Source organism: Aegilops tauschii, chromosome 4 (assembly GCF_002575655.3).
Source record: "Aegilops tauschii subsp. strangulata cultivar AL8/78 chromosome 4, Aet v6.0, whole genome shotgun sequence".
NCBI classification, from domain to species: Eukaryota; Viridiplantae; Streptophyta; class Magnoliopsida; order Poales; family Poaceae; genus Aegilops; species Aegilops tauschii.
The window spans coordinates 476,242,365-476,255,011 of record NC_053038.3 but is presented as its reverse complement, the minus strand read 5'-3'; the positions used below and the strand labels follow the sequence as shown (position 1 = coordinate 476,255,011).

Genomic DNA, 12,647 nt, shown 5'->3' with positions numbered 1-12,647 from the left:
ATTATGAACTGAAGACCAGTGGATCTTCATGGTTCTAGGTTGAGGGTTCAAAGGACTAGGGAGGAGAGTTGGTTTGGGGGCAAAAATCAAGACAGAAAGTGGAGTTCCTTTGTAAATCCCCAAGTGCTAGAAAAGGAGGCAGAAAATTATTTGAATAGAATTTAAATGGAAATAATCACATGGGGAGGTTCAACTTGCTGGATTTGATGCAAATCATGATCCAAAGGTGAGGAAGGAGTTAGGAGAGAGCATTTGCACTAAGGCTAAGGTAAGAGAGAAAAGTTGAAAGTGGCAAAGGGGTTTTCCAAAAGCCATAGTGCATTTCCAAAAAGATTTTCAAAAGTTATTTTTCCCAAATGAAAAACATTTTGTCTTGAGTCCAAATGAAAAGCGAGAACTTCCAAGACTAAAGACAGGCCTTGGGTGAATCCAAATAAAACTTTTGCCATAGAGAAAATTATTTGAGGGGGAGAGTTCCCTTGAAAAAAAAAATTTAAATCTCTCCCCTCAAGTCAACTAAAAATCTTTTGAAAAATCCAAATAAAAACTTGGGTGTCACAGGATGGTGGCTGCAAATCGACTAGAGGTGGAGAAGCAGAGGGAGTGGAACGAATAGGCACAGGCACGACGGGGGTGATAGGTGAGTCAGGAAAAGTGAGGAAAGAGATATCCTCCACTGAAAAAATCGAGGAAGATGGGCGTGGGTAGAAGGGACGAGACTCATCAAAAGTCACGTCTCGAGAGATACGCATCCGACGACCGATAGGATCCCAACAACGATAGCCCTTATGCTCATCACTGTAGCCTAATAAGATACACTCAACAGACTGAGCGGTCAGTTTGGTGCGTTCGCGAGGGGCAAGAAGAACATAGCAAACACAACCAAACAAGCGAAGCATCGAATAATCGGGAGAACGATCAAAAAGACGCTCGAAAGGAACACCACCCTGTAGAGCAGCGGAAGGCTGTATATTGATAAGATAAGTGGAGGTGGAGACGGCCTCAGCCCAAAAATGAGGCGGAAGAGAGGCAGCAATCATCAATGCACGAGCCGTCTCAAGAAGATGTTGATGCTTTCGCTCAGCCACACCATTCTGAGCATGAGCACCAGGACAAGAGAATTGAGAGAGAGTTCCTTGCTCAGCAAGAACACCACGCAACATCTTGGAGATATACTCGCCAGCGGAGTCAGCACGAAAAACACGAATGGGTGAAGAGAACTGAGTATGAACCATGGCAGCAAAACGCTTATAAATAGACAACACCTCACTACGAGAAGTCATGAAATAAAGCCATGTGTAACGAGAGAAATCATCTATGAAAATAATATAGTATTTATGATCACCTTTCGAAGGGAAAGGAGCCGGACCCCATACATCAGAATGAACTAAATCGAAAGGACGCTTAGACACTGACTCACTATGTGAATACGGTAACTGAATCTGCTTGCCAAGACGACAACCCTGACACTCTAAAGAGACATCTCCTGAGACAGACCCCAGAAGACCTCGACGAACTAAAGACGACAACCGAGAACCACACAGATGACCAAGTCGATGATGCCACTGCTTGAAGGAACCAGTAACGGAGGCGACAGAAGCGGAGGAACTGGCGATGGTGGTGGCAGCGGAAGGATTATGAAGCCAGTCCAACTCCCAAAGACCCTGAGAATCATGGCGGCGAGGGCCAGCCCTAACCAGAGTGTGCGTGCGACGGTCCTGGACAGAACAAGATCAACGTCAAGGATGACGCGACAACCAGAATCAGTAAGTTGACCAGCAGAAAACAGATTCATGGTAAGGCGAGGAACATGAGCAACATCAGGAACAAAAAAAGAAGGAGTGTTAAGATTGCCTCTACTAGCAACAGAAAGTGGAGTACCATCAGCAGTGAAGACATGAACAGGAGAATCCAGCGATCGAAGAGAGGACGAAGTGGAAGAATGAGAAGACATATGAAAAGAAGCTCCAGAGTCCAGAACCCATGGGGATGTACCTGACTGTGTAGAGGGCGGTTGCTCAGTGCGGGAAGCATCAGTCACAGAACCAGCAGTACCCGTCGAGGAAGAACCTGACACTACTAGGAAAAGGGCTATAGATGGAATGGCCACTAATGACGCACTGTACATGTGGTGCGCCATTAGTGTGAAAATACTAATGGCGCACCACATCCACGGTGCGCCATTAGTAAAAAAAAAATTTAATTTTTTCAAAACTACTAATGGCGCACCGTGGGATGGTGTGCCATTAGTAGTTCAACTAGTAATGGCGCACCATCCCACGGTGCGCCATTAGTAATTATGTTTCAAATTTTTTTTCAAATTTTTTTTATTTTTATTTTTTAAACTACTAATGGCGCACCGTTCCACGGTGCGCCATTACTAGTTGAACTACTAATGGCGCACCACTCACAGGTGCGCCATTAGTAATTTTGTTGCAAATTTTGTTTCAAAAAAAAAAATTGAAAAACTACTAATGGCGCACGCTTGGGGTGGTGCGCCATTACTAGTTGAACCTAGTAATGGCGCACCACCCCAACGGTGCGCCATTAGTAACTTGGCCCATTCCACCGAACGCACCCCCCCCCCCCCCCCGTGGACCGCCTTTTCAGTTTTAAAAAAAATAAAAAAATGATGGAAATGTCAAAAAAATAAAATCCTCAAAAACCTAACAGAAAAAATGATACGGGGCTTTCAAGATCTGGAGGCAAAAAATTTCAAACTTACTAGTGGCGCACCGGTTGCTAGGTGCGCCACTAGTAACAGAAAAAAATATTGGTTTTGAATTTTTTTTGGATTTGTTTTTCAAAAAATGATTCGTAATATGACAGGGAAGTTTGAAATATTTTTCAAAATTTCATCATACTCATGAATATGAACAAAGTCCTAGACATCAACAAGGTTTAATAGGATTGATATGATAGACATATCAACAAGTTGCTGTTAAGTGAGGTGGTGCTGGGGTTGGATAGAACCGCGAAGTTAAGCGTGCTTGGGTTGGAGTAGTGTGAGGATGGGTGACCTTCCGGGAAGTTTGACCACTTAGTGCGATTTGACTTGAAATTAAGCATATTGACCTGAGATTAAGCCATAGTGACCAGAGATTAAGAAAAAATTGGAAAAAAAAAATTTGAACATTTTTTTGAAAAATTTTTGAAAAAAATATTTCTGAAAAAAAAATAAAAAAAATTTGAATTTTTTTTTAAAATATTTCTGAAAAAATATTTGAAAAAAATTTAGTATGCCGAAGTTACTAATGGCGCATCCTGTTGTTGTGCGCCATTAGTATGCCAAAGCACCTGGGTATAGATGGCCCCTGGGAGGCATACTAATGGCGCACTGTTGTATATACTAATGGCGCATCTGGGGTGCGCCATTAGTATACCAGATACTAATGGCGCACCAGTGGTGCGCCATTAGTAAAATATACTAATGGCGTGGCACTAATGGCGCACCACTAATGCGCCATTAATGGCCAAATTAGGTGCGCCATTAGTAGGCCTTTTCCTAGTAGTGTGAAGCCGTGAGCAGACGCTTAAGTCTCAGAATATCCTGCTCAGTCAAAGCAATGGCTGAAGCTGTCGAGGGAGATGACGAAGTCCCTGAGGATGATGATCGCGCCTTGCGCAGGTGTTTCCGCTTTGTGTAGCACTGGGACTCAATATGACCATCATTGTTGCAGTAGTCAGAATGTGAACGGGGGCGACCTGAGCCTCCAGAAGGAGTGGGCAAGAGCGGCGGAGCACTCGAGCGAGAAGGGGTCGGTGCAGCAGGTGGAGTGGAAGAAGCCCGAGTAGCGAGCACAGAGGGAACCTCCAGCAAACCAGCACCACGTAAGCGAGTCTCCTCAGCATGAATCTCTGAAAGCGCCTCCATGAGAGAAATACGGCCACGAGCAAACAACTGAGCACGCCGGGGCTCAAACTCCTTACGGAGCCGAGACAGGAACTCGTAGACACGATGAAACTCCAAATTGGCCTGGACAGCCTGGCAACAGGGGCAAGTACGACAACCAGCACTGCGGAGAGAATCAAGCTGGCGCCAGATAGCAGAACTCTGTGCATAGAAGTCATCAACAGTAGAGTCACCCTGCTGAAGAGCATGCTCCTGACGAACCACAGAAAGGTATAAGGCATCACCAGAGGGCTCATAGCGCTGACGAAGAAAAGTCCACATCTGAAAGACAATAGGAAGACCCAGAAACTCGGAAGCAAACTGAGGCAGAACACTAGCAGTGAGGACAGCTGCAGCACGAGCATCATCATCAAGCCACTGGGTGTAAACAGACAGAGCACCATGATACGTCTGAAGAGCCTCCTCATAAGCCAAAACCCTCTCATCATAAGCACGATCAGCAGCCTCATCAGCAAGCTTAGCCGCATCCTTGGCGGCCTGATTAGCATCCGTAGGAAGAACCAGTGGAGTCGGCGGAGTAGGGGCAACCGGAGGAATCGGACGTGACGGACAGCAGACCTCGCCAGAAAGAACACCCCAGAGACGGATGCCACGCATGTGAATGCGCATAAAGCCAGTGAACTTGGTGTAATTGGTACCATCAAAGATCACCGAACAGCGAGGGACAGCAACATAGCCTGACGGTGTAGACATTTTTTTTTCTTCTCGTCAACAAGCAGGCAACAGCAGCTTTCGGTCGTGAGGCTTAGAGCCTAGGCGAACCAGGCGTACGAAGACACAGCCAGCAGCAACGACGGAGATCAGCGGCGGAATCTGTAGCTGGTGGCCGCCGCTCCAGAGCAGAAGACGATCCAGAGGGTTGGTGGCGGGGCGATCTGGTGGCTCGAGCGAACCAGGAGTGCAAGTGCGCGATCGGTCGGGAGAGGCCCGGGCGAGCGCAATTGATCGGAAGGGAGAGGCCCGGGCGAGCGCAATCGATCGGAAGGGAGAGGCCCGGCTGCGGGGCGATGGCGACCAGAGGCCCAAGGCCCGACTGCGAGGCGGGGCAGAGCGATCGGATCGATCGGGAGACCTGGCGGGGGAACGGAAGACGGCGGCTCAACGCGATCTGATCGATCGGGAGGGGTAGAGGAAGACCGCGGGGGGAGGCGGGCAGATGAGCACCCAGCGGCCGGCAGCAGGAGCGGATCAATGCCACGAGTTGTGGCGTGCAAAAAATTGACCTAGCTCTAATACCATGTTAGGAAATATGCAACTTGTATTCCCATGAGGCCATAGGCCGATATATATACATGTACAGGTATGGAACATATGCAGAAAACCCCTTATACAACGGGATAAATACAAAGGGGTACATGACTTATATTATAACTCTAACATAATTAACCTGGCAACTCTGTTCTTCTTAGTCAACGAAAATGACAAATCTTTGCCTCATTTCGAAAATCATACAGAGATTCATTTGCACTTTGTTTCTCTACACTTCTACAACTCACACATGGTGGTATACTGTAAATGTTTTTGTAGTGAGGTAGCCATGTTAGGACTTAACGACGTATCCAGCAAGAAAACACACGCCAACCAGAATGTCATTTAGCTCAAAACAGACTTTTGCACCCCTTGAAATATAAAGGCACAAATGGCCGAACTGATAAAAAGTGATGAGGAAACCCTCAAACAAGCCGGTCGAAAGAACCAGAATGTCATTTGCAGCAGAACATTAAACAAAATGAGGAATTTCATTGCATGCTCATAGATCCAATAGTGACATTGACAAGGAAAAAATGAACTACCGGGGGGCGTACATGATGAATCATAGTAATCTACAGTAGTATAAGTAATCACACAAGGACCGACTGCAGTCTACATGCTCCTCGACAGTTGGAATATTCCCCTGAGATCGATCCATGATCGATCTTGTGGTCGCAGGGGAGACGAGACCTCCTAGATCGAGGTCGCGAGTCCTTAACCGAACGCTTCTTCGGTTCACATGACACTTGATATAATTATCATGCATGACCTAGTCCCTTGACTATTAGTCATCATCGATCCCTAAGGACTTACACACTGTAGTAGTAATATATATATGTACAGGAATAACGAATCTTATTGCATGTATACATATATTCTTGTTAGCAATCGATATTATAAGTTACCTATGGAATACGTATATGTGTATTTTTTTACTAAAAGAACGTATTATACCGGCCTTAGGTACGTACTCGGTCGCCTGTATTGATGCGGAGGTTGTACTACGCGTACGTATGAGTTACTGCTCCTTGTAGTCCTTGTTGTTGTATGGCGCGAAGAGCTCGGCGATCCAGTTGCCCTTACGGAGCGTGGCGGAGCCGAGGTCGGCGCACATGCCGTCGCTGTCGTGGATGCTGTAGGTGGAGATGCAGTGGCGGCGGTAGAACCGCGTGGTGCGGCGCATGGCGTCGGCCTCGCCGGCAACGTGCCCCATCATGGCCTTCACGGACGGCAGCTCGAACCGCCCCTCCAACAGCCCCGACAGCCACCGGCACCGCAGCTCCGACGTGTGCAGGTTCGACACGCTCTCCACGAACCCGACGAACGCCATGTTGGGGATCAGCGGGTGGATCGTGCCACTGCGTGCCAAAATAAATTGCATGTCAGCGTCGATTGATTCATATATGTTGGAGGCTTGGAGCAAAAGATAAACGCAACGTTTACACGTACCGGTAGAGCGGCATCATGGAAGACTTGCCGACGACGAGGTCGCGGAAGGGCTTTGGCAGGACCTCGCGGAGCTTGTCCTTGCCCTCGAAGCCGGTGGCGAGGAAGACGAGGTCGGCCTCCACCTTGGTGCCGTCGTTGAGGACCACGCCGTTCTCGGAGAAGCACCAGCCGGCGGAGGCCCTCTGGAAGCGGACGAGGCCGCGGTCCGCCATCTCGAAGAAGGCCTCCGGGAGGATGGCCATCTGGCAGCTGGCGTAGTCCTCGACGAAGGGGTGGTCCGGCGTCAGACCGTACTTGCCCAGCGGCAGCTTCCATGACAGGTACGACTCGATGAACTTTGACACCCCTGCCCTCTGCACCACAAAAATTCAAAACACACAACGTTGCTGTCAGATTGTGATATGCATGCATGGTCTTGAGCGTGCACACGTGCATATGTTAATACGGTCATACTCCGTACTTCCCTATATACGTGCATGTGTATCATGTACAAGTTTCACGCTGTGAGATGAATTCTGACGTACATATACCAGTGGGCTCATGAGGCGGCAGAGGAGGGATCGGAAGAACCCTTGGTTGGGCCGCTCGTAGAAGAGCTGAGACAAGCGTGTGGAGTAGAACATGGAGAATGGCAAGCCCCAGATTGAGTAGGATGGCACCACCCAGTGCAGGGTCCGTACCAGCATCGTGCACGGCTGCCCTCCCTTGACTGCAAACAAACAAGCAAACGCGACCGGTAAATCGATCGATCCATATCAAATGGTTCTTGTTTCCGCGACAGATTGTCAACCCTTCCATATGCTTCTACTGCCAATTTAGTATAAAAGTATACTAAATCAGAGACAACTAATATGAATCAGAGGGAGTATTATGTTTTAAGGAAGCTAACAACCAATCATGCATGCCAACAGTTAGTTTGGAAGGTTCGATTGGAACGGCAGATAATCTTTGTTGCAAATCTGCAACTACTGGTCAAACATGCAAACACTTTGTACATACTCCCTCCGTCTCAAAATAAGTAACTCAACTTTGTACTAGCTTTAACGGAGGGAGTATATGATTGAGTGACGCGTATAAATTGCTCGTGCGGTAAAAGTCAAGGCGGTATGCATACTGATTGCGTCTAGTGTACTTTGAACTTGTAAATGCAAGAGACCTACCTAGGCATCCACTGTCTAGTCTAGGCTAGCTAAACTGTCTAGGCTAGAATTATACTCCATCCGTTCCATAATGTAGTGCTTATAGATTTTTGCAAAAGTCAAACATTACAAACTTTGACCATATCTATAGAGAAAATTAGGTACATCTAGACTACGAAATGCACATCATTGGATACATCGTGAGTTATATTTTCAGAATGTACATGTTTGGTATTGTAGATGTAGACAGTTTTCTCTATACACTTGGTCAAAGTTGATGAAGTTTGACTTTCACAAAAATCTATAGGCACTACGTTGTGGAATGGAAGGAGTACGTACAAGATGCATGATGAAGTGTACGAGGGGTCAAGACAAGAGTGACCTTTTCTGGACCATAGTATCCGACTCTAACAAATCGCCAAGGCACATGTCACCAAATATGGTATGCATTATTCAGACATCCACTTCATCGAATGATGGGACGCTTCCAGAATATTTATTAGTATCCTGTTTTTGTTTTGTTCAGCTCTGTGTGAACAAGCTTAGCATGTTCTTTTTGCGAGTCGGATACACGCGTTTACACGAGTACAATAGCTTATCTGCCATTTGCTAGTTTCATGCGTGGTTCCATTTGTCCATGTTTTAGGAGATTTTTTGTTCAAACCATGTTAAGTCTTTCCTATGCATAGCTAGGAGTATGCTTTTACGCACCTTGGTTTGCCTGGGCACATTCGTTGGCTAGATCGATAGCGCTCTTCTTGTACCCAACCACCACAACCTTCTTGCCTCGCATCAGCTCAACGGTCTCCTCCTCGCTCAGCTTGCAGTAGTCCAGCGAGTGCATCACCGTCCCCTTGAACACCTCCGGCCCCTTCCCCGGCGGGAACACCGGCATCCGCGGCACGTCGCCGTACTTCCCCGTGCACATCACCACGAACTCGAACTTGTAATACTGCACATTCCCGTGGCAAAATATGCGCGTGAGATCAATTGAATTGATCTGAACATGGTGCTAAATATCTCGAAACAAGCATGCTAGACATGTTAAAGTATATATGGCACCTGAATGGTGTTGGAGTCGCCGGTGACGATGCCGACCTCCCACATGGGCTTGCCTCGGAGCGGATCCTTGCCGGTTCCGCTCCACAGCTCGGTGAACCCGGCCTCGGCGCCGCCGAGGAACTTGATGTCCACCACCTTGGAGCCGAACGAGATGTAGCGCCAGAGGTCGAACTCGTCGGCGTAGCCCTCGAGGTAGTCGACGATCTCCGTGTGGGTCGGGAACGAAGGGTCTTCGCGGTTCTTCCAGGAGTAGTCGGAGAACTCGTAGTCCGGGCGGGGCGTCTGCAGCCGCGTGGTGCGGTAGACGCAGTGCTTCCACACCCCGCCGACGGACGGCGTCGCCTCGAACACGACGGGGTCGTAGGCCGCCATCTGCTTCGCCGCGGCCAGGCCGCTGATCCCGCCGCCGATGATGGCCACACGGGACACCGGAGGCACGGCCTCCCTGGTGGCCCGCGCCCCTTGTCCTTGCGCCATGGCCATCGTCTACCCGAGGTGTGGTGATCGAGGTGATCGATGGATGTGTGCGCACTGTGGGTGCTTCTTGCTGGCGTAGGAGGCTGCGAGAGAGAGCTGCTTCTTGCACGCGAAGGAGGCTTCGAGGGAGCTAGAGCTAGAGCTGGAGGCGCTGTTGAGCTAGAGCTTTGTGTGTGTTGGTGTCGACAAGGGCGAGGCCTGGTGTATTTATGGGGCTGTTGAGCATGTGAGCTTTCCACTGTGTCTCTTAGAAATCGTACGGAAACGTAAAGAGAGAAGAAATGCATGCAGCCGCACACCAATGCGTTGAGAGAAAAACGATGCACGACACCGTCTACCACCCACCTAGAACGAAAATGACCCGTATAAAATTCGCAAATTTGCAGGCGCACACACCTGCCAAGCCGAGCCCGGCAGCTCGATTGCCTCACGATTCATGAAATAGTTGAATCCGCACAAGGACATAGTAAATTTTAAGTTTCGGTTGTTGAAACTTATGAGCTTTTATCTAAAAAGTGCAATTTTTCTCACTCGCTTTTACCAAGCTTCATAATAAATTTTTAATATGTTTTTTTGTCGGTCGTAGGAAAAAAATCGTGATTTTATTGTTTGTGTGTACTAAGTTTTAAGAGTTGAAACTTAACATTTATTTTCAAAATTCATTAACGTATTCAAAATTGATCTTATTTGAAAGACCTCGTCGAGAAACATGAATATGAAAAAATAACTTAATTTGGACTTTTTTCAAAAAGTATAAAAAATTGAAAATCAAAAGTTAAAAATAAAAGCATGTCGGGAGTACTGCTTACTGTGAGACCTGCATGCCACAAATCCTCTCCAATATAAATTTACACCATGTTTGTCACTTCAAGATGGGGTGCCAAACATTATTGCCTACGCAAAATTGTATAAAATAAAAAGGACTGGCTAGGGTAAGTTGACTGAAAAAATAATTAAGGTCAGATTTGTTTGTAGCCTGATGCAGAACAAATGGCCAGATGGCCTTTTTCAACCTCATGCCTTCTTGTTCATCTTCTTCCGCAACTACCCCATGAACCACCGGCCAAACCGCCAGCCTTCGGCGCGTACGACCTGCGGCGCTCCTGGGCCAGCCTTGCCGCCCCAACCCTCCCCTCATCACCGTCCATCGCCCTACTGACTCCCCCCCCCCCCCCCCCCCCGCTCCTGCCCTGGGCATCGCTCTAAGCATGCGATCCCTACACCCTCCACCCCGTATCGTCAAGTTTCTTACTCGTTTGCTACAGCTCGTTCATGAACTAGACCTTGCCAACGTCCCCGGTGTTAAGATATGCTATTGTCTGTCTCGCTTCATCGGTTCAGACTTTTGGAGTTACTAGTTGGAGAATGAGTTCAATACTCGGGCCTCGCTATCATTCGCATGGGCGCCACCTGCGACAGCCTCAATGCTACCCGCCTTCGCATGCTTCCTTCTCCACCGAATTGACTGGCTCAAATTCAAAATTCAGGCGACTGTCATCGAGGAAAACTTCGAGTTGGGGTGTTAAACATTAACCATGGGCTATTCGGAAGTTGCATGCAATCAAAAATTGTGTAAGTCAATTTATGTGAAGAAGAAAGGAGAGCAGCGCAGAGCAACAAGGCCGGGATGGTGTCGATACAGAAGAGAGCAGAGAAGCGATGCCAAGGCAGGAATGACGCAGTTGGTCGCAGCGTCCCCAGCGAGGCCTCATTACGGCTTGGCCGGAGATGGGGACATAGTGGCATCGATCGTGTAGCAGAGAAAGAGGGTCACATGTTTGAGGGAGGGATGGGGTGGTTTTCATTTTACGTAGCTTGGCTTAGACCGCGCCGAACTTATGATTGGGAGAGCTTGTCGGAGAGAGCACTAGTAGAAAAAGGGTCAAATGTCAAGCACATTAGTGCCGGTTTGCTTTTGAGCCGGCACTAATGTGTGCATTAGTGCCGGTTCCAATGGCTAGCCGACCGCTTTCATTAGTACCGGTTCGTGGCCGACCTTTAGCACCGGTTCATGCCACGGACCGGTACTAAAGTGAGTGGTGGCAGGATGTTGTCAGTCCGGGGCCCCTCCAGCACCTTTAGTACCGGTTCGTGGCACGAACCGGTGCTAAAGGTCGTCCTACATAAACCCTTCGTCCACCCGAGCTCGCTCTGTTCTTCCCCTTTCCCCTCTCCTCTCTGTTCTTCCCCTCTTCCTCTCGAGCTCATCACACATTTTGCCCAAAATTTGTCAAGATTTGAAGGCCCCCATCCATTCAAATGATCACAAAGGTTAGCAACTTTGTCCTTTCATCTCTCATTGCTAGATTAGCTCTTGCAATGCTTTGTATAGTGATTAATTTATGAGTTTAGTAATTTGGAAGGAAATATATGTGCTAGTATTTGATTTATATGCAATTTGATTTCAAAAATAACACTTAGTTTGCATATGTAGGTGTGGTTTACTTAGTGCCTTCTAAATCTCCGTCGTAATCACAGTCGATCGCCCGCCCCGTTCCGTCGCCGGCACCACCTTGTGGTGAGCCTCTTGTTCATGAATGTTTTACATTACCAAATTGATGTTTGTGTGATTTGGAAATATAGTTACTCGTATAATTATCTTACCCGTACGTTGTTTGTTATACATAGTGCCATGGTTTTGATATCCGTCCCCGTCGGCCCTCGTCCTTGTTGTGATTCGGATGTGGTATATTCTCTTTTAAAACTAGTTGTTGCATTTCGTGTTTATGACAAATTATGCCCATCAAGTTGACATAGATATTTTTGTCTATGAGGTTTGTGAACCGGAAATTCCAACCGACCCTATTGTCGAGAGGTTAAATTTAGTTGAAAGAGAAAACAGGTATTTGAAAGAAAAATTTGAAAAGAATTGAGGGGGAGAAGATGGAATTGGAGTTGCATGTTGCCGATGTCGTCGATGATCACAAGATCAAGATGGAGAAAATGTGCTTGAAGATTAGAAAGATTAGAAAATATGCCATTGATAGTGAGGCTTGGTATCATTATGCTGTTGGATCAATTGTTACCTTAGTTGCGATCTTGATCGCATTTGTTGTTGCATTTAAATTCTTTAGTTAGAGAGTTATTTCTTTGTTGCATTTAAGTCTTTTATGAACTTTATGTATGAACTTGTATTAATTTGGTCTTTTCAGTGTTGTGTAATGAAGATGAGCCGATAATGGATGTACGATGACCGATGCTCTCCTGAGTTCATTAATGGCGTGCAAACTTTTCTGCTTGCGGCTGAGGCAAACAAGCGGGCGGATGGTTTTATGCCTTGTCCATGTTTAGTCTGTAAGAATGATCACAATTACTCTACGTCAAGAACCATTCACCTCCACCTGTTTAAGTCCGGT

General features: G+C 47.3%; 1 protein-coding gene across 1 annotated transcript; it reads right to left on the bottom strand.

Annotated features, from left to right (window-relative positions):
* Window positions 1–5,633: 5,633 nt before the first annotated feature.
* LOC109779582 (probable flavin-containing monooxygenase 1) lies at window positions 5,634–9,449 on the bottom strand. The gene is made up of 5 exons (XM_073497381.1): window positions 8,815–9,449; window positions 8,464–8,704; window positions 7,144–7,322; window positions 6,614–6,966; window positions 5,634–6,522 (listed from the first exon to the last, which is right to left on the bottom strand). Exons 1-5 carry the CDS (start codon window positions 9,295–9,297, stop codon window positions 6,183–6,185), a joined length of 1,596 nt encoding a protein of 531 aa, XP_073353482.1. The 5' UTR covers window positions 9,298–9,449; the 3' UTR covers window positions 5,634–6,182.
* Window positions 9,450–12,647: the final 3,198 nt, after the last annotated feature.

What these genes read in the sequence shown, in the direction of transcription:
- LOC109779582 (XM_073497381.1), bottom strand. Translation starts at nt 9,297, where the DNA reads ATGGCCATGGCGCAAGGACAAGGGGCGCGGGCCACCAGGGAGGCCGTG. An exon ending in GCGACTCCAACACCATTCAG is followed by an intron (nt 8,705 to 8,814) that starts GTGCCATATATA and finishes GGGAATGTGCAG; the next exon opens with TATTACAAGTTCGAGTTCGT. An exon ending in TCCATGATGCCGCTCTACCG is followed by an intron (nt 6,523 to 6,613) that starts GTACGTGTAAAC and finishes TTTGGCACGCAG; the next exon opens with TGGCACGATCCACCCGCTGA.